At 40.6% G+C, this 27951-nt stretch overlaps 2 protein-coding genes across 4 annotated transcripts in view; one reads left to right on the top strand and one right to left on the bottom strand.

Annotated features, from left to right (window-relative positions):
• SNRPF (small nuclear ribonucleoprotein polypeptide F) overlaps positions 1-27951 on the bottom strand; it is a 228166-nt gene that overhangs the window by 38557 nt on the left and 161658 nt on the right. The window lies entirely within an intron of this gene.
• CDK17 (cyclin dependent kinase 17) overlaps positions 1-27951 on the top strand; it is a 70980-nt gene that overhangs the window by 29632 nt on the left and 13397 nt on the right. For all 3 annotated transcript variants that reach the window (XM_083401067.1, XM_083401069.1, XM_083401068.1), the window contains exons 3-7: positions 4806-4970; positions 9549-9682; positions 17789-17914; positions 25074-25130; positions 27018-27132. In XM_083401067.1, coding sequence (XP_083257193.1) covers positions 4806-4970; positions 9549-9682; positions 17789-17914; positions 25074-25130; positions 27018-27132 — 597 coding nt within the window. The remainder of the gene's footprint in view (positions 1-4805; positions 4971-9548; positions 9683-17788; positions 17915-25073; positions 25131-27017; positions 27133-27951) is intronic.

Below are 27951 nucleotides of genomic sequence, written 5' to 3'. Positions count from 1 at the left end.
ATCTTGCTTTAGTTACTCATGGGGAGAAGGTGCTGAAACCCTATTCTGTGACCATTCAAAATTCTACATGGCCCTTTCCCTCCTCTAGATTTGGATACAGGAATTTATTTGCAAATAAGAGAACAGCTGCTATTCAGCTAGAGGTTTGTTGGAGCCTCTTCTGCTATTGTTCAATACAGTGGTATCTCGGGTTATGAACTTAATTCGTTCCAGAGATCCATTCTTAACCGAAACCGTTCTTAACCTGTCGTGCGCTTTCGCTAATGGGGCCTCCTGCTGGCACGCAATTTCCATTCTCATCCTGGGGCAAAGTTTGTAACCCGAGGTACTAGTTCCAGGTTAGCGGAGTTTGTAACCCGAAGTGTTTGCAACCCGAGGTGTTTGTAACCCAAGGTACCACTGTATAAGAAATAGTTTACCTCTATAGGAGTAGAAGCTGCAGCAAAGAATGTCAACAAAACATCAGCGGTGATTATGGTTCCCTTAATTTCATGCAAATTATTTATTTGAGTAGTGGTCACAGTTCCTATGCTTGTGGGAAAGCTATTTGTGATGCGTTATATAGAAAAGGAGAAGTTGCATAAAGGTGGGTGTGCCTTCTTCAGACCTGAGAATGAGTCAAATTATACAGTTCACTATCCGAAGGACTGTTTCTTAAGGCATGGCTTAACTTCCCAGACTGTATTATTCTGATATACATAATATCCTAAGCATTAAGTATACATGTGTGTGTGTGTGTGTGTGTTCAGAGCAGAATATCCTTCCTTGCTCACAGGCTGTGTTTCCTCTTGCAACAATTCAGAATGAATAATATTGACTTGCCATTACGCAGCCAAATCCTGGCCCACATGTGAGCTTGTCTTGCTGTGTATCCGCCTCTAAGGAAATTGAACTCTTATTGCTGCTGTATAAAAGGCATTCATGAAGTCATGGCTAGAACTGCCACCTCAGGCCTTCGAGAACAGAACCCTGCTGCTAATTCTCATTTTTAAGTAACTGTAGGTATAGAGAAAGCAAAGCTTTGTGGGAAGAAGGAACAAATAGTAGCAGAAGGGAAGAGAACATTCTGTGTGGGGCGGAAGAGTGTGTAGGAAGGGGGAGGAGCATCGCAAAGTACTGCAAGGAAATCATGAACAAGAGGGGCGAAGGAAAGTGTACTCTTGGTGTTGTTGTTTTAGTCAGATAGGAAGTGGAGTAGATTTAACCCTGGCAAATGAGATTCTACATCACCGGTCCTATTGACTATGTGGCCTTTTAAGCCTTTTTCAAGTATACTGTTTATATTTACACATTTTGGAAGCTTCAAGCTGCACTGACCATCTGGGGAAAGGTGGTGAAGGGAACAGAGGATACATTCCATAAATTTTAGGGATATAACTTACTGTTGGCATCTGTCTGTCTCAAGAGACAATGAAGTGTGCCTCCAGGGGTGCAGTCAAACTGCTGCTAACAGCACCAAAGTGACCTCCCCAGGGCACTGGTGCTAAGGCACCAGTAAGGACCAGTTTTGCTATTTCCAGTTTGGCTTGAAGCCTTTGCTTCTAGATCTTGCACTGTTGGCTTCTTCATGGTAAAGCATGCAACATAAAGCTTGTTGTTGATCCAAAGTCCAACACGCATATTGTACACAGCTAGATATAAATCCATATGACTACAGTTGAACATCTCACCAGAGAGTTTCTTTGTCCCTTGGCTGCCAAGCATCTTGCTATATGAAATGCTTCCTGATTCTGTTCCTAAGCAACTGCTTCGTTCTGTATTTAGAGAGTGCACTTCTGTTTTTCTGGAAGTCATTGTTTATACTGTTTCCATCATCTACAAAGAAACTTAGAGCTGTGTTAATACCTGTCCGTTTCCCCTTCTGAGATCTGCCACTGTTTAATTTAAGGCTCCTGCAAGTCATCTTGAATTGATTTCTCTTAGAGTATCCTAGCTGTTTTCTGAACAGTTGCAAATTGTGGGTAGACATCACCCTCATTTAGAAGACCAGAATATCCTGCTGTGGTGAACAGTTGCAAAGGAAAGGCTCTTGACACACAGAAATAAAGCTTATGACCATTCCCTTGATGGCTAGGTTCCAGAATATGTAAATCTTAATAATCTAGAGATGCTTTTGTGGGATCTGTGGGAAAGTAGTAAAATGATTTCATCGTAAGAAGCAGCTCACCAAATATCAACAAGGGAGTTAAATATATACCAGTATGCGTGTGGGATTGCCTTAGCCCATATATGCCTATTTAGTCTGCAAAACTGGCACTGTTACAAGTGCTACAAAATACTCATTGCGCACTTGTAAGAAATTGATCTTTTAGTGTACAGTGCAGGAATCTTTTGCCCAGCGTGGGGCATGAACCCACGATCCTGCAATTAAGAGTCTCCTGCTCTGTTGTTGGCATCTGTCTGTCTCGAGAGAGACAAATTCTACTGAATGAGCTAGTCAGCTTCGCTTCAGAGAAGCAAAGGGAAACCATGAACATGATTATTTAATGAGCACAAATGGATTGTGGTCGAGCAACAGGATGTGCCTTTTTATAAAAACCCCTGTTAACGTCCATCTAGCCGTCGGAAGCTTTTCACTACGGTCTGGAAGTGGTTGAGCGTAGGTGTTCACCTTGTCTTACAGGGCTGTTATGTAGAAGAGACAACACGAAGTAACGGTGTTAACTTTCGATTCCCTGTGCGTTACTCACAGCTTCTGGCAAGCAGAACTGCTCCAGTGTCTGTGCTGTGCATAAGTACGTGATAGCAGTGGAGACTTAGGAGGAATCGTAATAAGCGGAGAACAAAGGACAGAGAGGTTGGCTGCCCTCAGTTCTTGCTGCCCCACATATCCCCTTCCCATGCTAAGTTGCCTTTCTCCTTTCTCTTTCGCTTGGTCCCTCTCCCTCTCCTGCCCTTTGACCCTGCTCCTTTTGTTCTTCCAGCTTGCTCCCCCTCCTTTGGGCTCTCTCGCCACTCAGTCAGTCCTCTCAGACATTTTCTGTCAGCTTGAAGGTTGTGCCTTTAAGCTTGGAAGGTTTCCTGAGGCCTGGCTTTGGACAGTGTTGTGCTTAAGAACCTCTACAACAGTGGCAATGCCTTTGCCTTGGCAAACTCTTCTCAGCTTGCAGGACTCCCTGCTTTCTGAAGGCAGAGAGGTGCTAATAAGTATATGATACCTTCAAGGGCAATAAAGAATGCTAGCAGCTTTGGTTTGTTGCTTGGGTAGTGCTATTCAAGAGGGTAATATGCTTCATTCAGTCACATAGCTTAAAGTTACTTGGATTGTTTCTCAGGAAAGAGAAATGAATAGGTCTGAAAAAAACATTTCACATTCCTAGTTGCCATTATCACATTCCTAGGATGTGAGGGTCCTGGGTACAAGGTTAAACAAGAATTGTTCCTTTGTAGAGAATTGTAATGAATTGAGCGGCCCGCTGTTTAACTCAAAATAGAGAGCAGGTCACTTCATAGGAATAATTTGTTACAGTTTTCTCCTTGTAGAAAAGAACACATGATTTCAATACAACTATGTTGTCCATCTGCTGAAAGTAAACAGATCACACTTATGTGTTCCTACATGAAAGTAAAAATGTAATCAATGAAATGACACAAAGCTATGCTTCCATTTTAGCACATAAACACTTTGCAGTTTAAAAAGTCTCCCCCCCCCCTTTGAGGAAATTTGGCTACTTATTTTAATTACATTATGGATCCAAAATTCACAAAAGCTTGTAAACTTTCCACACATAGGATTGGACTTCTCACTGTTTTGGTCTAATAGAAGAAGAGAACTTGACAGTGTGGGATTACTTTTGAACAATCTGTTCCTTGCAGATTTGTTTAGTTTTAATCAAAGGTACTTCATGAATATCTTAAGGCTTTTTAACAGACAATGTCGATTCTTTGATGTATTAATTGAATAAATTTATGTAATTCAGTAACGTCTGAGGCCATTTAGTTTTCTTACCACTTCATGTTTTCTCTATGGGTTTTTTTAAAGGTAGTTGATGATATATTTATTATGCTCTGCTTATGTTGGTGTATTCTAAATTCACAAAACGGAATATTACCCTTTCTGCATGTATATGAGCCATCTTAAGGATAGAACCTTTTCATAAAAGTCCATTAGGCAGGACTTTCAAAGAATGTGATTCCCTCAGCTTCCCAGCCACATTGTCTGAGGGATGATACACCGGGCTGCAAGTACCCTGCATTAAAAATGTGAATTGCCTGAGCACAGAATTTTAACATTATTTGTCAGGAAAAGCTGGTGCAACCTGTTTAAATTTATGCAGATTCAGCAATCATACAGATTTCTTTTTCACTGTGGACTCTATACCGTGATGGCTTTGCACTACCCCTGAAAGGAAGGACATCTGTTCACCTACTTATTGTTGCTCTCTTCAACTCTCTGCAGCAGCGGCGTTCTCACCCTTTGCGATGAGCCAGAGGTGTCAGTCTGTACAAGACCTTGATGATATCGGGGTGAATTGACTGCCTGTCTCTTGTACCAGCTCAGTGATTGCTGCATGCCTGCTAGGTTATACAATATTCTGGCTCTCAGCTATGCTTAGGGAGTTTCTCTGGCTCAGCTTCTGTGCACAGGGGGGAGTGAAAGCGAACATTTTTTATTGTGCATTTTCTTTTGTGTGGTGTGCTTCAGCGTTGATGATCTACCTTCCAGGTTTCAAATATTTTGAACCTCATTCAAATACCGCAGTAAGCAGACTGTGTGGTAACTCTGTTCTTTTTTTCTCTCTCTCTCAACATGTTCCTGAATTTCCTGCTTGTGGGATGAATTGGTTGGTGTTGGCAAATTTCAGAGCCTATTGTGAAGAATGGCAGACCTCCAACATCCCATAGTATGCACTCATTCCTTCACCAGTACACGGGATCCTTCAAAAAGCCTCCGCTACGAAGACCACACAGTGTTATCGGTGGCAGCCTTGGCTCTTTCATGGCAATGCCAAGGAACGGGAGCAGATTAGGTAATGTGTCCTTATATTATCAATTCATTATGTTATTCTATGGCTTCTACACTCCAGAGTATCAGTAAGGCAAGCATATTTCTAATATAGTAATAGAAATAAAACTGGTTAGTAAGTTGGATGAAAAACAACAACAACAACTGTAAGGGGTAAACAAATCAAAACTGTAAATATTAATTTATAAAACATTTGCATGTGAATGGCTAACACCTAGGAAGGTAGACTGTATCCCTCACATAGACCACAATCCAAATTGTTTGCCCCTGGCGCCGAGGTTCTGGAGTCATGGAGGTACTACCACATCCACAGCCTGGCTGCTCAGAGTGGCGGCAACAGAAAGGAGGTGTGGAGCTGGGCTGATCAGGCTTGATCCCTGCACCTGCATGAGGCTGGCACAGCAATTGGGAACAAATCAGTCCTGATGCCTACCAGCTGTGAGAGCAACTCAGCATCCTGCAAATCCCAGGCTGATGTCACCTTCACTCCATTTCATTGCTATCCACTGGACTGTCTTGGGGATACCATTAGCGGCCTTCTGCCCACATTGCAGCGCCTGTACCACTTTATTGGCAGCAGTTGACAGGAGCCCAGCAGTTCATAGAATCGTGTATTTAAAGGCTGCTAAGATTGCAGTGCTATGCATACTTATGTGCGAGTGAGTCCCATTAAACTCAATGTGACTTACTTGTGAGTAGACATGAATAGGATGGTGCTGTAAAGCCCTATTTGGGTGTTCACTCTTGTGATTCAAGAGCCCCACAATTCAAGACATACTGTCATCTAGAAAGGCCCAGTTAATCCAGACCAGAGTGTGCCACAAAGCATGTACACATCGTTATGGTGCTTCACAAAAGAAGGCTTCGAGAAATCTCAAAAATATACATCCCTCTGTATACTTACTCATTCTAAATGGAAACTGCAGTTGTTGCCACCTCCTTGTTGGCTTCCTTCTTAAATGAAGCTTAAGATAGCAGTAACGTTTGGTGGTTGAAGCAATCAAAATAAAGGTGGAGTGTGCATGAGTCCCCGTGATGAAACATTTGGGACTGACTGTTCTAAGTTGTTGGTGGTAGAAAGATGATATTGCCAGACTTCAGCCCATTGGCTAGAGATGACAGCTGTGAAAAACGTTTGCAAAAGATTCATAACCAATCCATTCTTTACAGTCTCCTTCCTAAGTCTTATGGTGATCTCTCCTCCTGCAATTATTTTGTTGTCTGAATCAATTACATGCTTTTATGTTACTGAATCCTTGGAATATTGCTTAAATATTCATGAGTGCAGGTTCCCCTCCCCTCTTTGTACGGAAATTAACTGGCAGGCTTGCCAGTTCTTTGTGTCTGCAGATGTGAATTAGGTTTCCCAGAGGTGTAATTTTATGTCAATAAGCTCAAGATATAGAAATCATTCCTATGAACAGAGTGCAGCTTTGTCTGATAAGCAGAAGGGGACTTCAGTTGGTATAGTCAGTTTCCTGCATCTGCCACTACTTCACCCAGTCAATTGTATTAAATTCATTCTTTTGCATAATGGGAATAACATCTACCATGCATGACTTTTTAATTAATACAAAGTGCATTTTTTGTTTTATTTTCAAGTAGATACAAGAATATTTAGGGCTATAAAAATAAATTTCTGCAAACAGAAGCTACTCCAGCTTAGCAAACTGCAGCAGTCATTATACCTAGCTTCTACGGAATTGGAAGCTTAAGCACTGTAATTGCCAAAATGGATGCCATTACTCACAGAAGAATCTTTCGTATTCATAACAATGGAGTGATAGAATATTTTGTTGTCTGATATCAACCATTCTGCAACTAACTACTTAATCTGCAGATGGCATTTTTCAATAAAGCCTTCACCTTCCTCATCAGTCATTTTCCATATAATTTATTTAAAGCATGTATGTGACAATAAACATACAAACATGTTTTGTTGTATCAAAGGCCTATTTATAAACCCTGTACCTGGATTTGATTTAATTCCTTTTCTTTAGTTGACAGTACTGGAATACATAATGGGAAATTGTAGAACCTCCTTTATTAGATCATTATTGGATAATTATTTTTAAAATAATCTATTGCATTTGTTAGTGTATAGTGCTAGAATCTAGGCTTTGTAGCATTAGGGTTTATTTAATTAATTATCCATTTCTGTTATGGGAGCATAGTGCTAAAGTAGCATTTATTGGGGGGCGGGGAATCAAATAACAAAGTAAATGTTTAAAATGGCACAAAGCCTATAGTATCAGCAGGTGATTGCATCACCCTTGTCACCTAAACCTGAGTCAACATGCGTTGGATATGATATGTAATGGATGCACTTGCACATTGTCTAATGTTGCTTTTGCATAACTAGGCCTATGTTGATTGGACTTATGTACGTACACAACAGTTTAGATGCACAGGTGGAACAGGTGTAGTCTTTCTCCTCTCCCACACATTGATTGCACATGATTTGCCTAGAACATAAAGCATCCTGTAACCCCATACTAAAGGAAATTAGCTTCTGTCAAAATCAAATATATGTATGCATTTAAACCTAAGCAAGGCATTGAATTTGTGTCCTCCACCCCACTCTCCTCCTGTGCAGCTGGGAAAATGCCTGACTAGTTTTACTTTCAGTTTCAAAGAATCTTGACTTGCTGTTATGTGCAAAAGAGGAATCCTGTTTTAAAGCAAACAATAGTTAAACCTCGAGTAGGCGAAAGATCAGCCAGGCTCTGGGTGATTTGCAATAGATCAATAGTTGCAGTAGGCAATATTTTTTCTGAATCCAAATATGTTAAAGAATAGCAGCAACAAAATGACTCTTCCCACCTTGATTTTGAGATTCAGTTTTGCAGGGCTGTGAACTCAGTTCAGCTTTGATACTCAGAAGAGAGCCAGTGTGGTGTAGTGGTTAAGAGTGGTAGATTCGTAATCTGGGGAACTGGGTTCTCGTCTCCGCTCCTCCACATGCAGCTGCTGGGTGACCTTGGGCCAGTCACACTTCTTTGAAGTCTCTCAGCCCCCCTCACCTCACAGAGTGTTTGTTGTGGGGGAGGAAGGGAAAGGAGAATGTTAGCCGCTTTGAGACTCCTTCGGGTAGTGATAAAGCGGGATATCAAAAGGGGGGGGAAAAGAGCCAGCACAAGATGTTCTGCTGCCTGAGGGAGAGCCTATAGTGTACGTGTACCAAATCTCTTCAGGTCTCCAACAAGCAATGCCTCGCTTTAACAAAGTTTCCTAGGGAACATAGGGTCCTTCCAGAATGAGGCATTGTGGGTGAGGTTGCCCTGCAGCTGCTTTGCTGTAACAGCAGCAGCGAGTATTATTTAAAAGTTTTGAGAAAACTATTAGACTTTAAACGCTTTGTAACTTACGTTTTAAACCATGGATTGAAGCTGTCTTGTTAACAGTTAACCTTTGTTTTAACCAATATTCCAGGATTGCACATAACTCTAAGCTGAGTTTCTTTGAAACTGTAATTTTTCTTGGCATAAGTCTTGACTGTGTGAGAGGAGAAGGGAGAGAGCAGCCCTTTTTAGACTCACTGAGGCTTCTCTGTGTTGCAGTAAACCATGGTTTCATTTTACAAATGAACCAGCCCATTGTGTTGCTGGATTATTTCTTCTAGGACAGTTTGTTTGGTTGTAGACTTGTGCCTTATTATAATATTTTCCATCCAGAGAAGTATGCACTCCCCCATTTTTGAAAAGGAATCTGTTAAATACTATGCAGCATGACAAGATAATTCACACCGCTGAATTCTTCAGAATGGCCTAGATATGCCTTTTATCTTGCAGTCTTATGTTTCATCAAGAAAGTACTCCTTGTTTACTTTGAAAATCATAGATTTGGTGTCCCTAAGAAAAATAGTCTGTTCATATTTCCCTCACTGGAATATATTGGCAAAAGCATTGTTAATCCCTCTTAATAGTGACCCAATGTCTTTAAAAACAACAACAACTAGACATTTTCTTATTTTTCCTTCATAAAGTTGTCATTAGAGGTAAATAATACAAATCTGAATGTAATTTAGTCATCACTAGTTGTGGTATGTTTTTCTCATTTCCTACTATCTTTTAAGAACACTAAAAAATACACGTAAATGTTACATTCACAATTTGACATTTACTATTGCATATGCAAGGAGCTGATTTGCACTGTTGCCCATTTCAAGAACACAGTGCCATTACTTGAAGTTGTTTGATAATTGAATATTACTCTCGCTCGAAATATTCTTTCTTTCTTTTAAATAAAGCATCCTCTTAAATGTATCCTTAATATGAAGCTGTATGACTTTGCAGAAGATTTTGACCGTACACATTCTAAACTCATTTTTCCTGCTATCTCAACTGCATATTGGTAGCCTTGGTATTCAAAGACAAGCAGATCGAAGAAGTTTCAATTAAAAAATAGAAACTCAAGTCAATAAGACTTGTTGGACCATAATGGTGTTGTTTTATATTTAGAAAGAACAATCATGTCGTGGGCACAATCTTATTGATAAAATGGGTACATTAGTTTCCTCCAGTGCCTTTGGTTGGCAGTAAAGGCAGAAATGTGAAGTAATGGCTGGTTTTCTTTGATTTAGATATTGTACATGAAAATCTGAAAATGGGATCAGATGGTGAAAGTGATCAAGCTTCCGGAACGTCGTCTGATGAAGTCCAATCCCCTACAGGTGTTTGCCTCAGAAACCGGATACACAGAAGGATTTCCATGGAGGTAATACTCCCCCATGGGAAACTATATTATGTTAACAAGAGACTTGGGATTTGTTTGCCTGCTTTTAACTACTTCCTTTCTTGTCAGTTAGTTTTAGAGTAAATTCATTGATGTTCACTATAATTAGCTGGTAGTTACTGAAGTAGCAATTAACTTTTTTCATGCTTTTTCCAAATAATATTTGATAGTGTTGTGAGACCTTCTTGTAAATAAATAATCTAACCCTTTAGAGAGTTGGTATGCGAATATGTCAAAGTGTACAGTGATTAACTCTCCTAGTCTGAAGGCTGGGCCAGTGTACTTTAATTTAGCCTTCCAGAGAAGAATGGTCAACCAACTTGAATGGCCACATTTAGTTCCTGAGTCTGCCCTCTTAAGGAGAATGATTGTTTTGCATGGCAGCTTAATTTTTAAGACCTGTCTACTTTTTTTTAATAGCTTCACTTTCAGTTTTCTCCTGTTCTCCTTAAGTTTCCCCCCTGTTTCCAGTGTTTTAGTTTGTTCGAATTCAGGGCTTATCAGTGCCCATAGATCTCCTATTCCTTTGCCCCCTAATTCAGTGGGAAATGGATAGCATGCCCCCATCATAAGAACGCAGGAAGAGTCCTCCTGAAAGGATAGGTTTTCCTCAGCTTTGAATTCAGATTCCTTCTATTCTTGCTGTACTGCAAGAAGTGTGAAATGAGTCGATGGAAGCATGGTCATTGACACCATAAATCATGGAATTGTCCAACTATTCTGGCCATCCCAGTGTTCCTCTGAGTTCCCTGGACTTGACAAAGGGCACCTCAAACAATCATAACCCTCAGAATTTACTTGGGGTTCCTGGACAAAGTCTAGGAAGTTTAAGCACCTTCTGGTGCCCCTCTGGAACTGAAGTTGGCAGGGAAAGGAGGTTGCAACATGACTCTAAATGCTTCTGCTCTGAGCGGGAAGAGATTTCCTCAGCTACATCCGTCTCCAAGAATGGAAGGGAATTTCTCTCTGGAAGGAAATATTGAAGTTGGTTCAATATTGAAGGTCTCTGTCTGGAGGCACTCGCAGCTTCCCTGTTGCACAACAGAAGGCCACTTTTCTATTGGTAAACGTATTTACCTCCAGTGACTTGCTGAGTGCAATTAAACTGGGAGCAAGTGGGAGGCTAACTTCCAATGTTGTAATTCCAATCCTAAATGAGACATCTGCTGCTGGTGGAGAGAGCGGGGGAGGGGGGGAGAGGAGAATCCCAAGCACATTTAGTTTGACCCAAAGAGAAATGGTGTTGAAAATTCCAGACGCTCAAAATTGCCCAGAAGCATCGTGAAATAAAAACATATGAAATATGTAAACATAATATAGGCCTGAGGGGGTGGTATTGATGATATATGTGGGCCCATTCCAAACCTATATCTGCGAGGTTAGAAGCTACAAGAGTAAACCTGGTCAGACCATAGGTCTTTTCCCACATCGTCTGGGTGAATGCCACATCATCTTAGGATGGAGAAGTATAGGTCGGGGGCTAGTTTGTATGTGAGTTTTTGCCTGGGCTGGAAACTAGAAAGAAAAGCTTGGCTTTCCTGTGGACTGGCTCCAAAGCTATGGCTTTGAGAACTTCCCAGTTGGAGTGTTAACATTGTGAGCCCTGGAGTCACTTGCTGCTCGGAGACAGGGGTGTCTGATTTTGGTACCAGGGCATTTTAAATAAATATCCTCAGATTTTGTGTTGTGAAGAGCACCAAATGTTGCTGGGGGGAAAGCACTACACCCTATTGTGGCCAGATTTTGGAACTTTCTTCAGGAGTTTGTTTTGCACTCGTCAGCTTTCATTTCCTGGCATGCAGACTCTTGAGCAAGGATGGGGAACTTGTGGCCTTCAGGATGTTGTTGGACTACAACATGTAATTAGCAGGACATGATTTAACTGTTGACCACATAGTGATGGCCACAGATTCCCTTCCCTTGCCTCTTACTAATCTGCATAACACTTCAAAAACTAAACACAATGGGAGAGTTCTAGACTTCTTCAGCTTTTCAGTCTTCCTGTTTAACAAATGGAATCTTGTATGATGGTAAACAAAGGGAGGAAAGAATACTTAATTTCCTTCATTTATAAGGCTTTGTATGCATGCCAGACATCCTACCTGGAGAAAAATTGCAGCAAAACTGAGATGTAACTAATCGATATTTTTAATATACAATTAAAGTCAACTTCTTCATTGTAGAACCTTACAAAGTTGTTGCCCCAAAAAAAGTCCAAAAGAACTTTGACAATTATAATTTTGCTTTTTGGATTCAATTCAGGACACATTTTTCCTATTGATTTGTGTGGCAACTTGCCCATTTCACCTGTTTGAGTTTATGTACTAAGAATGCAAAAACCAGCCTCGACATTCACTTTAGTTATTTCCCTCCAAATTAAGTATCCAAACTGAAAGCCTTTTACATTTAGCAGTTTGAAAATGATGCACATAATACTCATAATTAAGTTCATCAGATAAACTCTGGAATCATTTTCCTCACAGACTGTCGGTTCTTCCATTTCTTCCCTCCCCTACCAAATTCAAAATACGTGTTTCTAATGCCATTGAAATTAGAATGACATGATTTAATTACACGTCTGTTGGCAAGCACAATCAATGATGTCAGTGCTGGCAAGATGTCTGGGTGCTCTGAAAAATGAGGCTGTAGATAACAAGTTAGAGATTGCAAAGATAAGTTTGGACAATATCTACTTTTCAGAATTATTTTATTGTATAATAGATGAGACCACTTGAGTGGTGGCTCCTCTTATTGAACTGGAATGTCTTTAAATTGTGATGCCAGTAGCATGTATAGCAGTTAAAAGATTCTGCTGTGGTGATTACAGCAGCTTTCTGCAACCTGGTGCTCTCCAGATTTTTGGACTACAACTCCCATCAGCCCCCAGCCATGGTTGTAGTCAAGAACATCTGAAGGGCAACAGGTTGGAGAAACCTGTTTTGTCTGTCCTACACAGACAGTAGTATATATACTATATGCTAACTAGATTGCTCACTGGGACAAGACAGTTTGAGCATAATACACTGATTCTGGCCTGACTGTGCTGGCTGCCAATCAGTTTCTGGACCCAATTCAAGGTGCTGGTTTTGACCTATAAAGCCTTAAACGGCTCAGGACTGTAGTACTCCCTCTCTCTATGTGAACCTACCAGAGACCTAAGGTCCTTCTTTGTGTGCCTCCTCCATGAGAGGTCCGAAGGGGACAACACAAGAACAGGCCTTTTCTGTAGTGGCCCCCTGTTGTGGAATACTCTCCCCAGGGTTCTCCAGCTAGCACCTTCATTATACACCTTTAGGCACCAGGCAAAAACACTCATCTTCAACTAGGCCGTTGGTTGATTGACATCTGCTGCCCTTTTAAATGTGTTGTGGGAGGGAGGATTATTGGTTTGTTTTTATTATGTATTTTGTTAGTTTTTATGTTGTAATTTTATGTTGTGAACCACCCTGAGATCTATGGTTGGAGGGCGGTATACAAATTTATTTGTTTAATAATAATAATCACCAGTAACTTTTGTTCTATATACTCCCCTTCATTCCACGAGGAACATACTGTCTAAGAAGGGTATTCAGTCAGACTATGATCTTCTTTTCTCTTATATAGAAAATAATTTTTCAAATGTGTAATCTTTTTCACATATCCACTAAGCACATTTTTTATTTTAAAAAAAACTAGTTATAACTTAGTTTTAAAAATGTCTGTATTAAACTGTTAGGTTTTCATTCACAGTTTTAAGTTCTCTTACAGTTTGAAGATCTTATAAAGATTATGTTTAGCTTTCTGTCCGTTTATGAGGTAATGATTTCTCCATGAGTGTGTTTGGAGTGTTCCAAAGTTGAGCTCTTAATGCTTACTGACCTTTCTGAGATGTGTTCTGCTTCAGATGTGTTAGAAAATTTAATTTATGCAAAATAGATTTGCTGGAGAAGGCTGTGTGGTTTAAAATGGCTCCCATGTCTGTGAATGACATGATTAACTTGATAGGCAATGTGTTCCTTTGATCAGCAGTTTTCAGATTGTGTGGTGAGCCTGGGGATGAGGTAGTGAACATAAGACGCTTGGAAATGGAGTCAAGTTGAAAGGAGGGAAAGGATCCTTGAGCACATAGAACCTGAGGCACTTTACTGCCCAGCAGTAGCTATTTAGCAGTGCCTAGGGAGCGGGTGGTGCTGTGGTTTAAACCACCGAGCCTCCTGGGCTTGCCGATCAGAAGGTGGGCGGTTCAAAGCTACGTGACGGGGTGAGCGCCTGTTGCTCTGTCCCAGCTTCTGCCAACCTAGCAATTCAAAAGCACACCAGTGCAAGTAGATAAATAGGTACCACTGCAGTGGGAAGGTAAATGGCGTTTCCGTGCGCTCTGGCTTCTGTCATGGTGTCCCGTTCTGTCAGAAGCAGTATAGTCATGCTGGCCACATGATCCGGAAAGCTGTCTGTGAACAAACGCCGACTCCCTCGACCTGAAGTGAAATGAATGCCTCACCTCATAGTCACCCTTGACTGGAGTTAACCATCCAGGGGTCCTTTACCTTTTTTGCCTTACCTATTTAGCAGTGCAGCAGCCCAACCCACTGTGACATCCATGGAGGCTGTAAAGAGGAAGGGAACAGAGCTAAGTGTCAGCTTCTCCCCTCTCATGCCTTCTTCCTTGGCTGGCTGGAGCATGGGATATGCTCTTCTCATGCTTATGTTACATAAGTGTCCCAAACCACAGATCTTTATCATGCAGCAGTGGGCTTGCACATGTCTTGCGTGCCAAAGAAATAATGGGCGGTGTGTTCCAGGGGTTCAGTAACACAGAAAACAATTGTATCAATTTTGTACTGTGAAGTTAAGCTGGAAAGGTTCTTAGGACCCCTTAGTTGAACCCAATTGTAAATGAAAGCAATTTTGGGAAGATCAGTTGTCATCCACTATAAAAAATAGTAGAGGTGCCCACTTATGGGAAGTTCAATGCAGCCTTTTTACATAAGGTGCTCAGGTGTGAAAGAGGCCAGAGGCTCCTGTACCTTTAATAGTTGCACAGGAGAGGCAGTTTCACTGTGCATGGCAAGTCACAGTCGCTGAAAACACCTCTTCTACACAACTGTTAAAGATGCATAAGCCCCTGTTTTCCTTTGGCATTTGCAAGACCAGAGAAGTTTGAGGAGCCCCGTGCTATTTAATTGGAATGATCATTATTACTCTTTGTAGTATTTAATCTTCTCTTTTAAATTTTAGTGGAGCCCTTCATTTTTTAAAATTCAGCAGAACATTAAACAAGCAAGTGCAATAAACATTGTGATGTCAGCCACTCATAAGTCATTTTGTGCTGCAGAAAAATTGACTTCCTTCAAGAGGGAAGTATTACTCATTGCCATTAGCTGAGTGTGTTCCTGACATGGCATGATACAGTAAAACAACAAAATGGTGCACCATGATTCATGTTTGAAAATTGTCTGGTGCCTACACATAGATTAGTGTCGTGGCCTATATGCCTTTATTTGGGCATCCTGATCTTTTGCTATTTTATTTACCTTACACGTTACCTTTCCAACAAAACAAATAATGTTTACAGTCCTTAAAACCCACAGTTGTTTGGGATCTGAAGGTTTCTTCTGCTCATACAGTTGCCATTTTACACCTCTTTGCTCTGAAGTCTTGAGCAAAGTAAGTGAAAGCAACCCAACGTTACTTTCAACAGTACAAGATTTTGTGTGTCTGCAAGTATCCTGAGAAAAGGCTAAGTTGTGGAAGTTACAATCCTTATATTTCAAAGACGGTAGAAGTTACTGTTCTTATGGTACAGTACTTTAATTTGTGCATCCAGTTCACTGCAAGTGTTCCAGTTCTGTCATGTTACAAAAATGCAATGTGATAAGTTAGCTTGGAAAAAAAACTGAGAGAAAGGAGAGCTCATGCTGTATAATAAGAGTACATAATACAAAAACAGTAAGAAAAGTGGACCCATGTGTATGGCATGGACTCATAGTTTCTTGCCATGTTGGAAGACACAATTAAATATTTACATATTATGTATGCTTTTATTTGTAAGGCTGTGGGGCCTTTAGGGTCAGCTTATCAGGAAATTAAACTACAGAACAAACAGCATCGTGGAACAAACAAGCCATATTAAATCCTCTTTGCTGAGCAGCGGCAGTGTAACTTATTAGCAAGCAGCTTGTGGCTGTTGCTGACATGATGTCTCCCTGATGCTAGTTGAAACTGGTGAGATGGCTGATTCAGTCTGATACTTACACAAGAGAGCAAATCACTTTCATTTGACCTATAATGGATTCTCTGGGCAATCAAGCTGACATCTGCAAACTTTGAAGCTCAGTCTTTCCCCCCTCTTCTCATTGGTAATGTTACGGGATCCTGATGACCATGGCATGTGGGCATCGCTTTCCATTTATTCTCTCTCTCTCTCTCTCTCTCTCTGTGATAGCATTGCAGTAGCAAGCACAATACTATAGTTAGAGTCAAATAATTAAGTGCCTGTCCTCATGATTTATTATGTGCTTCTCAGCTACTGTAATAAGGAATTTTTGGGAACCTGAAGCCATTATTTTAGGCTTCTAGCCTCTTTGCCAGTTGTTTAATAATTTATCTTTTTATGCTTTCTGTCCAGTGAAGTGCACCTATATTATTAAAGCTTACGTTGCACATTTCTGGAAAGTTTATCCTCTTCTTTGCCTTCAGTCCTCATCTCTCTTTTACTTTCTGCTTCTATTCTTTCACATCTCTTCTTTCTTTATAACTTACTTTGCTGCTTCCTCAACAGTTTATTATTCCCTGGCTCTCAATAATTCTGTCTGACAGCCAAGAATATGAACTATTTTAAAAACATTGGATTATGTCTATAAACATCACTTGTCAGCTTCAGGCCAGGTTAGAGTTATGCCTTATATCTTTCCAGACAGTCCCTCTCGTTCGGTAGCAATTCAGGCCCAAACCCAATTTAAGCTTCAAGAGTTTGAAACTGTTATCAAGTGCTGATAATCCATTTTGAAAACTGTCGCAATTTGGAAGAAGTTGCCAAAAACTGGTGTGCAAGTGTACCTTATTACTGATAAACCTTCCTAGCTGTTGGAAGCTGTCTAGAGGTTAACTGCTGCCTGCTGTCCACAATGGTGTTACGTTTATAAATCTGAATACAGTGGTACCTCGGGTTACATATGCTTCAGGTTATGGACTCCGCTAACCCAGAAATAGTACTCAGGTTAAGAACTTTGCTTCAGGATGAGAGCAGAAATTGTGCTCTGGCGGTGCGGCAGCAGCAGGAGGCCCCATTAGCTAAAGTGGTGCTTCAGGTTAAGAACAGTTTCAGGTTAATAACGGACCTCCAGAACGAATTAAGTACTTAACCCGAGGTACCACTGTATAGGAATATAATTGAAATACTTACTGTACCTAAAAGGGCAGATAATATAAATCAGAACTTTGGTACAAGTCCATTTGGAGTCAGAGTATCAGATTTGACCTTTATCTTGTTCCAGGTTAAATAATAGTTGAGTTATGAGAACACCTAGGACACACTTCAGTGGCAGGGTGAGGGGAGAAGCCTAGAGCATGCCAGACTGGTAAATTACATTGCAGAAAAATGTGGTGCTAATGGACTCAACCCAGAACGTGGTCAGAATTTTTTTATTTAGAGAATGGAATATTAGGAATCTTGGGCTCCAGAGGTTACCTTTGCCTCTGCCAAGTATCATCAGTCTGTGAGGTCCATTTGAGAGGAAAAGAAACTCAAGAATACTTGATAATGTATGTGATCAAACTGTGAGTGTCTAAGAAGGTTTTAATATGACTCTTTTTAAGCATTATGGAGACGGCCTTCATCCCTGAGCACCTGTTGACAGTTACCATATTTTAGGTCTGTGTGTTTACACATATATATAATAGAACACAACAGATTTCAACCATATATGTAGTTACTTGGGTGTAACCTTGGCATAACTATTGGATATATGCTGCTTCCTTCACAATTAGTATTTTCAATTATCGAACATTGAAATGTTCTTTGAATCAACTCTATATTTGATTGGTGTTTGTTTTTGGGTTTTTTTAAATTACTTGTGTTCCTCTAACAATGGTTGTTAACTTCCTCAGGACCTGAACAAGCGTTTGTCACTACCTGCAGACATCAGGATACCAGATGGATATCTTGAAAAGCTACAGATAAACAGTCCACCGTTTGATCAACCAATGAGCAGACGATCTCGCAGAGCATCCCTGGTAAGTTGCTGCTACCTTTTCAAGTTGACAGATACTCTGGTAGCACCTGAAATGTGTTGTGGCATTTGATTGTGACTAGCAGTGTTTGTGGTCTGCTGCACAGCAGTGTGGCACATCTGCTACTGTCTCTCACATTGCTTGATTTTTTTGGACTCAGTTCCAGTAGTTTCTTCTGCTCCTCTCTATACTTAGGATATAGATACCTGACCACTTTAAGTGACCTCTTGCACATCTGCCATAGTGGTCACCAAAAATATAGTCAGCTCATTAACAGCTGCCAGAATAAATTATGTCTTTGTGTACATTTCATGTACTTATATCTTTGGTATATGCACAGGGAAGATAGATAATTATTACTAGTGTTATTTATAATTTAGACTTTTATTTAAAAAGAACATAATGCTGGGCTAGAAAGTGGGTTGGGTGATGGTGGTAGTGGCATTTGTTTTGTAAGTATCACTGTTATTATTGTTCTCCATATCATCATCATCCCTTTCCCCTGCTGGTTTGTTCATGCTTATTTTTATTTGGAATGATGATGCCAAAGCATTGTCTGCACCATGGGTTCCTGCCAATGGTACCCAACTGTGAGCTCTTCCCCGGCACCTCGCACTTGAAACTTCTCATATTATGTGTCCCTGTGGAATCATAAATTATTAAATGCCCTAGTTATAAGTATTCTGTGATTTATAAAAACATGCCTCAGACAAGGGAAGACTGCAGCAGTTGCAGTCTGCCTTCTATACCATATTAAAATGAAGTTCTGCTGAAAGCACTAGTGTCATAGCATTGAAAGAGGTGATAAAATGCAAAGCTTATTGTTTCAGTGTGAGCTTAATCGCTGATTAGAACTTTAAAAATACTTTTTTTAAGAGTATGCCTAGAACATTGTTTCTTGTTTTAAGTCGGTTTTTATTCATAGCATTTATTTATAGCAGTCATGCTGGCTTTGTTTTAAACTTGGAGAAAATATTATGTGTAAATACTTACTTCTGCCAATCAGAGGTAGGGTAGCTCTTGTTTACATTCCAAGTTATGCCAGACATAAGGACATGGTGACTTCTTGAAGATTGTGAATGGATCTTCATGAAGGCTTTGAAAATATAACTTGCAGTCATCCAACACAAACATTTAATTACATGAATGAGCCATAAAAAGCCAAGAAGATCAGAAAGTTGTAGCGACAGCAGGCAAAGACTTTGGAATATTATTTGCAATCAAGATAATCAAGAGGAGCAGATTTTGGAGGAAGAGCTTCCTTTTAGTAGGGTTGCTCTGGTATGGTGTTTTCCCCCTTGGATGAGAGGAAAGTGGACAGCTAAGGAAAATTGGAAGGTGAAAGTAAGGCTTTCATGGGAGTAGATTAGCTGTTCTTAGCAACAACAGAGGGAGGACACTATCCTAAATTGTAGAGGCAGAGGCAGGTTGCATATGGTGCCAGGTAGGAGAGTAGTAAGTTTACAACCAATGTTGGGTGTGTGTTGATGTTAGAAGTGTGTATTTGACAGTAGTTACCGATTCACAAATGGTAACTTCCTAATTGTGTGGATTGCGAACTGCCTTGGATTTTTTTTTGGGGGGGGGGGTGAAATGGAAAAAGAATAGAAAATGAATAAATTTGGTTACAGCAATTTTAAAGCCGAAAGGAAAAGCTAGGGTTCTCTTAAGATCGTTCCAGCTACAAAGAAGTGTTTTTTTAGAAGGGCTGCTCTGTACCTGTCTTGGCACATTCAGATAAATCTATTTCAGTGTTCTTTATAGGATAGCTTGACTATTTTCCCTTCCGTCTCAAGCAACCCTTGTTTGTAGGAACCTGTTTTTCAAGCTGTAGTAGGAAAAATTGTGCCCTCTAATGAGCACAGTGTGCATTTAAAATGGACCATCTCTTACAAGACGCCTTTTCTGCGCCCGCACTCCCCCTTCCACATTTAAAAGGACTTGTTGCTCCTTGTAAGCTGAGATCTGGCAGCTGTGTTTGGGTTTGCGGGCAATGCACATGCTGCCTCTTTCCTTCTGCTCAGTCCACTGTGCTCTTCTTTTGAGATGTGCAACAATTTTGTTTTCAAGAAACTCTGCATTCAACTTAGCCTTTCAGATATGGCACAAACCTTGCTGTTAGCAGAGGGAATCAAGTGTTGTTGTTTTTTTAAAAACAGAGTAACAATTTTATGGTCTCCCTTTGAAAACATTTGCATTAAAGGCCTAGCTTAGTGGAGTAAATATTTAATCAGCTTAGCATGTACTGACAAGTGCAAAGTTGTGTTTGTAGCAATGTATCATCTTGGCACACCTTTAATTCATCTGTCATTTAAGAGCAAGAGTCTATACCTAATGTTTTTAACCCTTCTATGTTTTAGTGAACTATTACTGTGGTCAAATATATTCCAATTTAACCATTGGCTTTTTGTCACATCCACTAGTGGGGAAGGTGCAAGGATCCTCATGATCACATATCCCACCCCCAACTTCTCTTGCATGGCTGGAAGAACTTCACCAATGCTTAATTTTCCTTGCCCTGAACGTCTGATTGTCATGTTGCCCAGACCAGAGGTTGTGGTTTCAAAACAGGGTCAGTTTCAAATCGAGGCAACTTCTAACCATGGTTTCTGAAACTGGTTTGTAAAAAGCTAACCAGAGTTTGTTGTAAGTCAGGACAGAAACCTGGCATTCTTGGAAAGTGTAGTTTAGAAAGCAAAAGTCTTTTTTCTTGGAAAGCAAAGCCTTTTTCTTGACTGTTCAGGAAGGGAACTGAATGCACACTTCCAGGGTTTCCAGCAACTCCCTCCTTGCACACCCATGGTTTAGCATGACCTGCAAATATGTCCTATGAGCTATATATCCAGTCACAAAATTTCACTCCCTTTTTTTGGCCTTGAACAAGACTTAAATCCAGTCCTCAGTTTCCATTAGTGTAAAATGTTATGCAAGCACATGCCAGTATTAGGAAAACAGTGGTGCTTCAGTTAGTTATATGGGTGCCAATGCTGGTGCTGTCAATAAGGGAGAAATGTTGCCTAGAACAAAGAGAGGAACGTTACGAAGTACACAGTGCTTTTTGCCCATAGAAGGTTTGCTGGTTGCTTAATAGGATGCCAAGGCCTGTTAGAAAAGACAGAAAAGACTTGCAGAAAAGGGCCACTAACTATACTTTTTCTGCTAGCCTGATGTGAGATACAAGTCAGTGATTTGTATCTCCAATATTTAATGTAAAAAAGGTACTGAGAGCTATTGGTTGTACTGCAAGAGTGCACCTTACAGGGGTGGTATCTCAAGACTGTAGAAGTTCCCAATCTTAATTCCTAGTCTTCAAAGCCTCAATGTTAATTTGAGTTTTCTTTCATCTCAGAACATCCTTGAAGTGGTAGTGGGGGAGGGGGAGGACAGAACTGAATAGTTCAATTCTATTTTATCTTAGCTACTTAATGTTCATGCAGCAGTTGCCTGTGTTGTTTAAATTGGAGGTTTTGACCGTGTTGGGGTCATTTAATGGGCTGTGTATAGAGTTTTTCTTTTATTTACTTTCATTGGAGTCTACCTGTGTGGAGATTCTTTGTTTCTGTTTACTTTTGCCTTGATAACGCTTATAGTGAAACCCTCACAAATTGAAGTTGAAACAGCCCTTTACTGTAGGTGAATGAAATGTTATACATATTTAATACCATTTTGGAGGCCCAACTAAGTAGGAGAGTTAAACGAGTACAATTAGTTCTGTTAACAGACTTATAGTAGATAAGCCCTGTTGATTATAAAGTAGATTTTTGTCATGAGGAGAAAAATGAAAGCTGGCTCCATTTAAATAAATAGCAAAAGATGTCTGCGAACTTTAGTAGAATTTTAAATCCCCACAATTAGTAACCAGTCATGTAGGGAAAATAGCTTTGAATGTCTGTCAGCATGGTTTCATCAGCCATTTGCAGATAATTGCTGACTTTTGCTTTATGCTAGACAGCCCTTACCTCAGCTGATTAGTATTCTGATGGCATTTGATGTGGGGACACAGCATTTCCTTGCAAAGGGTAGCAGCAACACATTCCCTCGCTGCATGGCAAGGCTGGTTGTGCTACCCCAGTGACACTTGCTTTTTCTGCTGCTTATTCTTCCTCCTGCCAATAAAGTCTGGTAACAGATGCTGCAAATGTAGTCCCTGTTTAGGGGAACACGAAGGGTAAAAAGCAAATACACGAGCAATGGGCTTGCAGTATGCATGCATGAACATTTCCCATCTACACAGAGTGAGAGCTTTAAGCCATAGGCCAAGGTTGGTGTCTTTCTCCTCAGGGCCTCATGTCAGGGCTAAGAGGCGGGAGCTGCTAGGATGATTCAGGGGCATCCATGACAACTGCAACTTCATTTCACTGACATGCTGTATCTGGGATTGCATAAAGCTCATTTGTAGGTACAGTGGTACCTCGGGTTAAGAACTTAATTCGTTCTGGAGGTCTGTTGTTAACCTGAAGCTGTTCTTAACCTGAGGTACCACTTTAGCTAATGGGGCCTCCCGCCGCCGCCACGCCACCAGAACACAATTTCTCTTCTCATCCTGAAGCAAAGTTCTTAACCCAAGGTACTATTTCTGGATTAGCAGCGTCTGTAACCTGAAGCGTCTGTAACCTGAGGTACCACTGTACTTTGCAGCCCAGTCCCTCCCTGAGTGTCAGCCACCTTGCTGCCACCATTTGCATTGTTCATATCCCACTGCATGATTCTGCTCTAGATAATTAGTTCAGGATTGTTTTGCAGTGACCTAAGAGGGTGCGAGGAACTGATGTTGCTATTTGTCTTTCTATGTTTAGCTTCCCATCCAATCATCCTTGCCAACTGAAGTGTGGTTGGTGGGGGACATTCAGTTGTCATGTTTACCTGGCCCCCTTTTTGCCTGATTTTAAACAGGACCTTGTGATTATTTTATTTCTGCAAACTTCCCCCACCCTCCAAATAAGTCCTTGATAATGGTTTTTAGTTCCATATACCAAGTAATTTAAACTCTTTGTTTTTTATCAGAAGGGTCATCTGTTTTTTCCATCCTACTCTTTCTCTGCTGCAGTAAATGGGGCACTGTAGAAACCCACATACAACTTAAGCCTGTCACTGGGACTTCCTCCCTAGGAAGTTGATTAGAATCATACCCTGGTTTGTGATAGGAGCACAAATAATGAGAAACATTTACTACTACTTTTTAAAAACAAAATTCTGTAAAACCTTCCCTAAAGGCTAGTAGTTTTTTGTTTTTCTGTACTGTGTGCATACTATAGTTCCTTCCCATTTCTACTTTGTTTATACTTATGTATAAATAGATTCCCCAACAGAGACAGCAATAAAGCTTTGAGGCAACACAACATTCTCTGTTATGTATAGCTTCAGTGCACAGGAGAAGCAATATTCAGGATTACTGAAGATAATGAGTTGAAGTCTCATTTTTTGCACTTTTTGCAAGCAGAGTACAGGAATTGCAGTTAAGAGGAGGTGTGAAAGCAGGACTCTAGTCCCACTACTGGGTGAAGGGAAGAATAGCAATTACCTAGCAAAAGTTAGTTTCAGAAATGGCACTGAAAATTACCAGTTTTACCTGGCTTTTCCTGGTATTCAGTGGTAAAATGGAGGGGTGGTGGAGGAAACTAACGTCTTGATTTGCTAGGGAAAGAGTTGCTTTTTAGCAGCGTATTGTTCTTGGGTGAAGTACAAAACACTCGTAGCTCTTACATATATCATGAAAGACATGCAACCTACATCAAGATTCTTGTCTTTCTAAAACCAAGTGAGTGGAAATGGCTTGGCCCGCTGCTTGCATGTATTTTAAGTGGGAAAGTGTCCATTTTTTAAAAAAGTGTGTGTGTATGGCTGTGTGTGTGCATATGCACTTCATGTCCTGGCCTACCAGGGGGTGAAGCAAGCTAGGCAGGGGTTTCTCTGTTGTGGCACCATGCCAATACAATTCTCTCCCCCTGGAGGTGTGGATGGCAACCGCACTTCTGGAATTCCATTAAAGCTTACTTAATTTTCCAAGCCTTCAGAGGAAATTTATTGTGGTAGTTCAAGGTCTTAGGTTTTTAATCTGCACTTCTAATATTTTTACTGTTTGACAAAAAATAAGTTTTATTATCAACCATATTTTTAGATGGATGTTGGAAACCCTCCTGAGATTGCTGTGTGTGATGAACTGCGGTCTAAACATTTGGGAAATAAATGAATATTTGTCTTCGTGTGTATGCATTTTGTACCTTGGTATCTGTTCTCAAGGACCAAGCGTGTGTAAGAAGTAGCCCTCAGAGTCTTATATGGGAAAAGAAAAGTGTGTGGGAAGACAGGCCACATGAGGAAAGATTTTGCAACCTGCTGCTGGCATAATAAAGAAAAACCACAACCTCTCATCCCAATCCAGCTAAGTAGGTCTGATAGGATAAGCAGACTTGCATGCACATATCTCTTGCTGGGTTTTCTAAAAAATAATAATAATTTCATTAGGTCAAAGTGTGGGTAGCGTCTATATATTAATTTGAATGGGATACATCTTCTGATGTACATTTCCCCATCCATGTTCTTGCATAACTAGTCATGCATTCATATTTTGCTTTGATGGGAGATGGATGATGACTTTTGCGGTAAATTAGCAAATCCACTTCCAAAGGACCTGGCACAAGCTCTGTTACTGGGCTGCGGGTAATCTCCTTTTACATTGCTTCCCAGAGCACCTGTGGTAGTGCTAATATTTTGAACTGGGACCAATTTGTACACCCGGAGTGGGGAAACCAGTTTTTACTGGGACATTCACAGCCAGGGCTTAGATTCAGTGAGTGAGCCGGTGCTTCTGCAAAGGTGGCAAGGGAAGGGGAGTTCTGATATTTGCTTATTCTTTCTTCCTGCTTCAGTTCCCCATTTGCCACATCTGTTGCTGTTCCAGGCAATCTTCTAACCCCCAGAAGCAGATTTCAAGAGGATAAGTGGGCTGCAGTGGGAAGGTGCAGGCAGGAAGTCCACTAAAGAAAGTGCAGCTCCAGGCCCTAGTTTTTATCCTGGTATAGACTATCCCAACCCTGCTTCGACATGTTACTTCCTCAGTTTTGTTTTCCAATAGGTGAACAGTTCTTCATGAGTATCTCCTTATTACAGTAGTTCTAAATGAATTTGCCTTTTGCCTCCCCCCCCCCCCTTTTTATTACAGTCTGAAATCGGATTTGGGAAAATGGAAACTTACATAAAATTGGAAAAGCTTGGTGAGGTATGTATCCTATTCCACCCTACAACCCCCCAAGAGATGTGGGTCTTGTTATCAATAAATTAATACTTACATCAACGTTTTTTCAATGTGTAAGGTGTTTTATAATCTTGTTTTTTCTCTCACAAGAGTGACAGTGATAGATAGTGACTTGCTGAAGCCAACAGAGTCTATGCAGGTCTACAACCAACATTATATCCACTGCCTTTCATTTATGTTTTAAAATCCTTGACTGTTCAGGATAAGCAATAGGGCAGGCTGGAAAACTAGTAACTGTGCCTTGTTTGTTAAAGGCATGATGGTTTTCCTTTGTAATAACTATGCCTAACAACTGTCATGTTCAGCAGTGGTTATATAGAGATGACTACTTGACAACACATGAAAGCTTGAGACAGACATGACAGTTTCAATTGAGTCATCTGATTTGTGAGGGCATCTTCAGCATATAGAGATGTTATGTGGTCTGATTTCGCCTGGTTATACATTGCATGAGTTGCCCTAAGGGAACATTATATTACAAAATATATACTTCTTACACTAATGATATTTGCACTCTTGTATTTGCACCATTACACCTTAACGCTGTTATTTTAGGCCCTAGTGATTCATAGATGAGGACTATTTGATTTTGTCATTCTTTGCATTTTTTTCAGGAATTAGTTTAAACATAATTTTTGGGTTATATCAAACAAATTCCTTCTCAGAGTAAGCTCATTGAACTTAATGTGCCAGTTACTCGTGTCCATTAATTTTAGTCAGTCTACTCTTGAGTTGCACTAGCATTAGCTACAACCCTATGTGTTCAATCCCCCCCCCCCCAAAGAAATGAAAAATAAGCATGTAAAGGAGATCTGGTACATTGTTGCACTCACAGTTGCTTGACCATGGTTAAACAATCCCATGGTTAGCCCTTGATTGGCTCTTTTCCACCTCTGTTATTCAGAGTGAAAACTATCTCTACTTGCCCTAACCATGCTTAAGTGCTTGTTTGGCACAGATGTTGACCACAGTGCCAACTTATCCCCTTTTGAAACTCCATAAGGAGCTTACAGATGAGCTGAGATATAAGAAGGGAATGTATAATAAATGGAAGGAAGGCGAAATCATGAAGGAACAGTATACACGAGTAGTCAAATGTTGCAGAGAGAAGGTTGGGTGGGCCAAAGCTCAGAATGAACTCAAGCTTGCAAGGGAGGTTAAAAATGATTTCTAAAAGGTTTATTTGACTATCTTCAAAGCAAGAGGAGGAACAAGCAAGTGGTAGGTCCTCTGCATGGACAAGATGGAGAAATGTCCAGTTCTGGGCACCACAATGTAAGAAGGATATTTACAAGCTAGAATGTGTGCAGAGGAGAGGAATCAAGATATGATCAAGGGTCTGGAGACCACGTTTTATGAGGAATGGTTGAGGGAGTCGGGTATGTTTAGCTTGATAAAGAGGAGACTGAGAATATGTGATAGCCATCTTCAAATATCTAAAGGACTATCACATGGAGGATAGTGCAAGCTTGTTTTCTCCTGCTCCAAAGCCTGGGACCCAAGCCAGTAGCTTTAAGTTAACAAGAAAGGTGACTAAACATCAGGAAGGCCTTTCTGACAGGAAGAGCCATTCAACAGTGGAACCGACTTCCACAAAAGATGATGGACTCTCTTTCCTTGGAGGTTTTTAAGCAGAATGGCTGTCTGTCATTTATGATTTAGTTGAGATTCCTGCATTGCAGAGGGTTGGACTAGATGGCCCCCATGATCCCTTCCAGCTCTACAAGTCTATGATTCTATGATTTTTAAAGTAAAAAATCAAAGTTTGGCATGCTTTTTTCTATAGCTGGAGAAGAACTCTAAAACAGTTTTTGTGAGTGTATATATTTTGTCATTTTCCTCGCTATACAGGGCACCTATGCAACTGTATATAAGGGAAGAAGTAAGCTGACAGAAAACTTGGTAGCTTTGAAAGAAATCCGATTAGAACACGAAGAGGGGGCACCATGCACAGCCATTAGAGAAGGTAAGCTGATTTTCTTTTCTTTAATTGCATTTTATATGGTTCCACCAACTGGAACTCCAGTAGTATGACTTGTGTGTTGTGAAGAAATGCATCAAATCCTGAACCCGAGGGGAAAGGCCGTAGCGGAATGGCAGAACACTGCCTTTGCGTGCAGAAGATCCCAGGTTCGAAACCTGCCGTCCCCAGGCAGGACTGGGAAAGAACCTTGCCTGAAACCCTGGAGACTTACCTCAAGCCCGTAGATCAACTTGAATTCATGTGACAGAGAATTCTGCGCCCTGCCCGTATATTTCTTTGCCAGAAATGCATCTTGTGACATTCCCAGGAGTTATAAATGATGAAGCATCCTGTCTTTTTGCTTGCTTGCCCAAGTGTCAGACATGAGAAACAACTCCTCTTGAGCATAACCCTGTCATAGTAAAACAGTCTGTTATCTTGGTGTGACAGCAAATCTAAACCATGTCCCGCCCCCACTTGAAATATATGGCATTTTTCATCCTATATTTTTTCTCTCCTCTCCTCTCCCTCACGACTTCCATATGCCCCCTTTTGATCATCACCAAGGTAGTTCCCTGGGGCTAAGCCTCTGCTTTTCAAGCCCCTACAGAAAAAAGTGTGCCTAACCCACTCACTCAGAGAAAACTCTGGGCTTTTGGATCCTTTGATTTCACCTGCAGAACATAATTGTATTTCTGCCTGGATCTGTAGCACATGAACTAAAATAATGGTGTGTAAAAAATATATATATTTCCAGACAGAGCTGTTTTAAGTCCACTATCCATTTGACACGCTAATATCTGTACACTTCAATTTTTCCAT

Source organism: Podarcis tiliguerta, assembly GCF_965153285.1.
Source record: "Podarcis tiliguerta genome assembly, chromosome: 10".
NCBI lineage: Eukaryota > Metazoa > Chordata > Lepidosauria > Squamata > Lacertidae > Podarcis > Podarcis tiliguerta.
The sequence above is the reverse complement of the archived record's forward strand: the minus strand, read 5'-3'. Positions and strand labels throughout refer to the sequence as shown.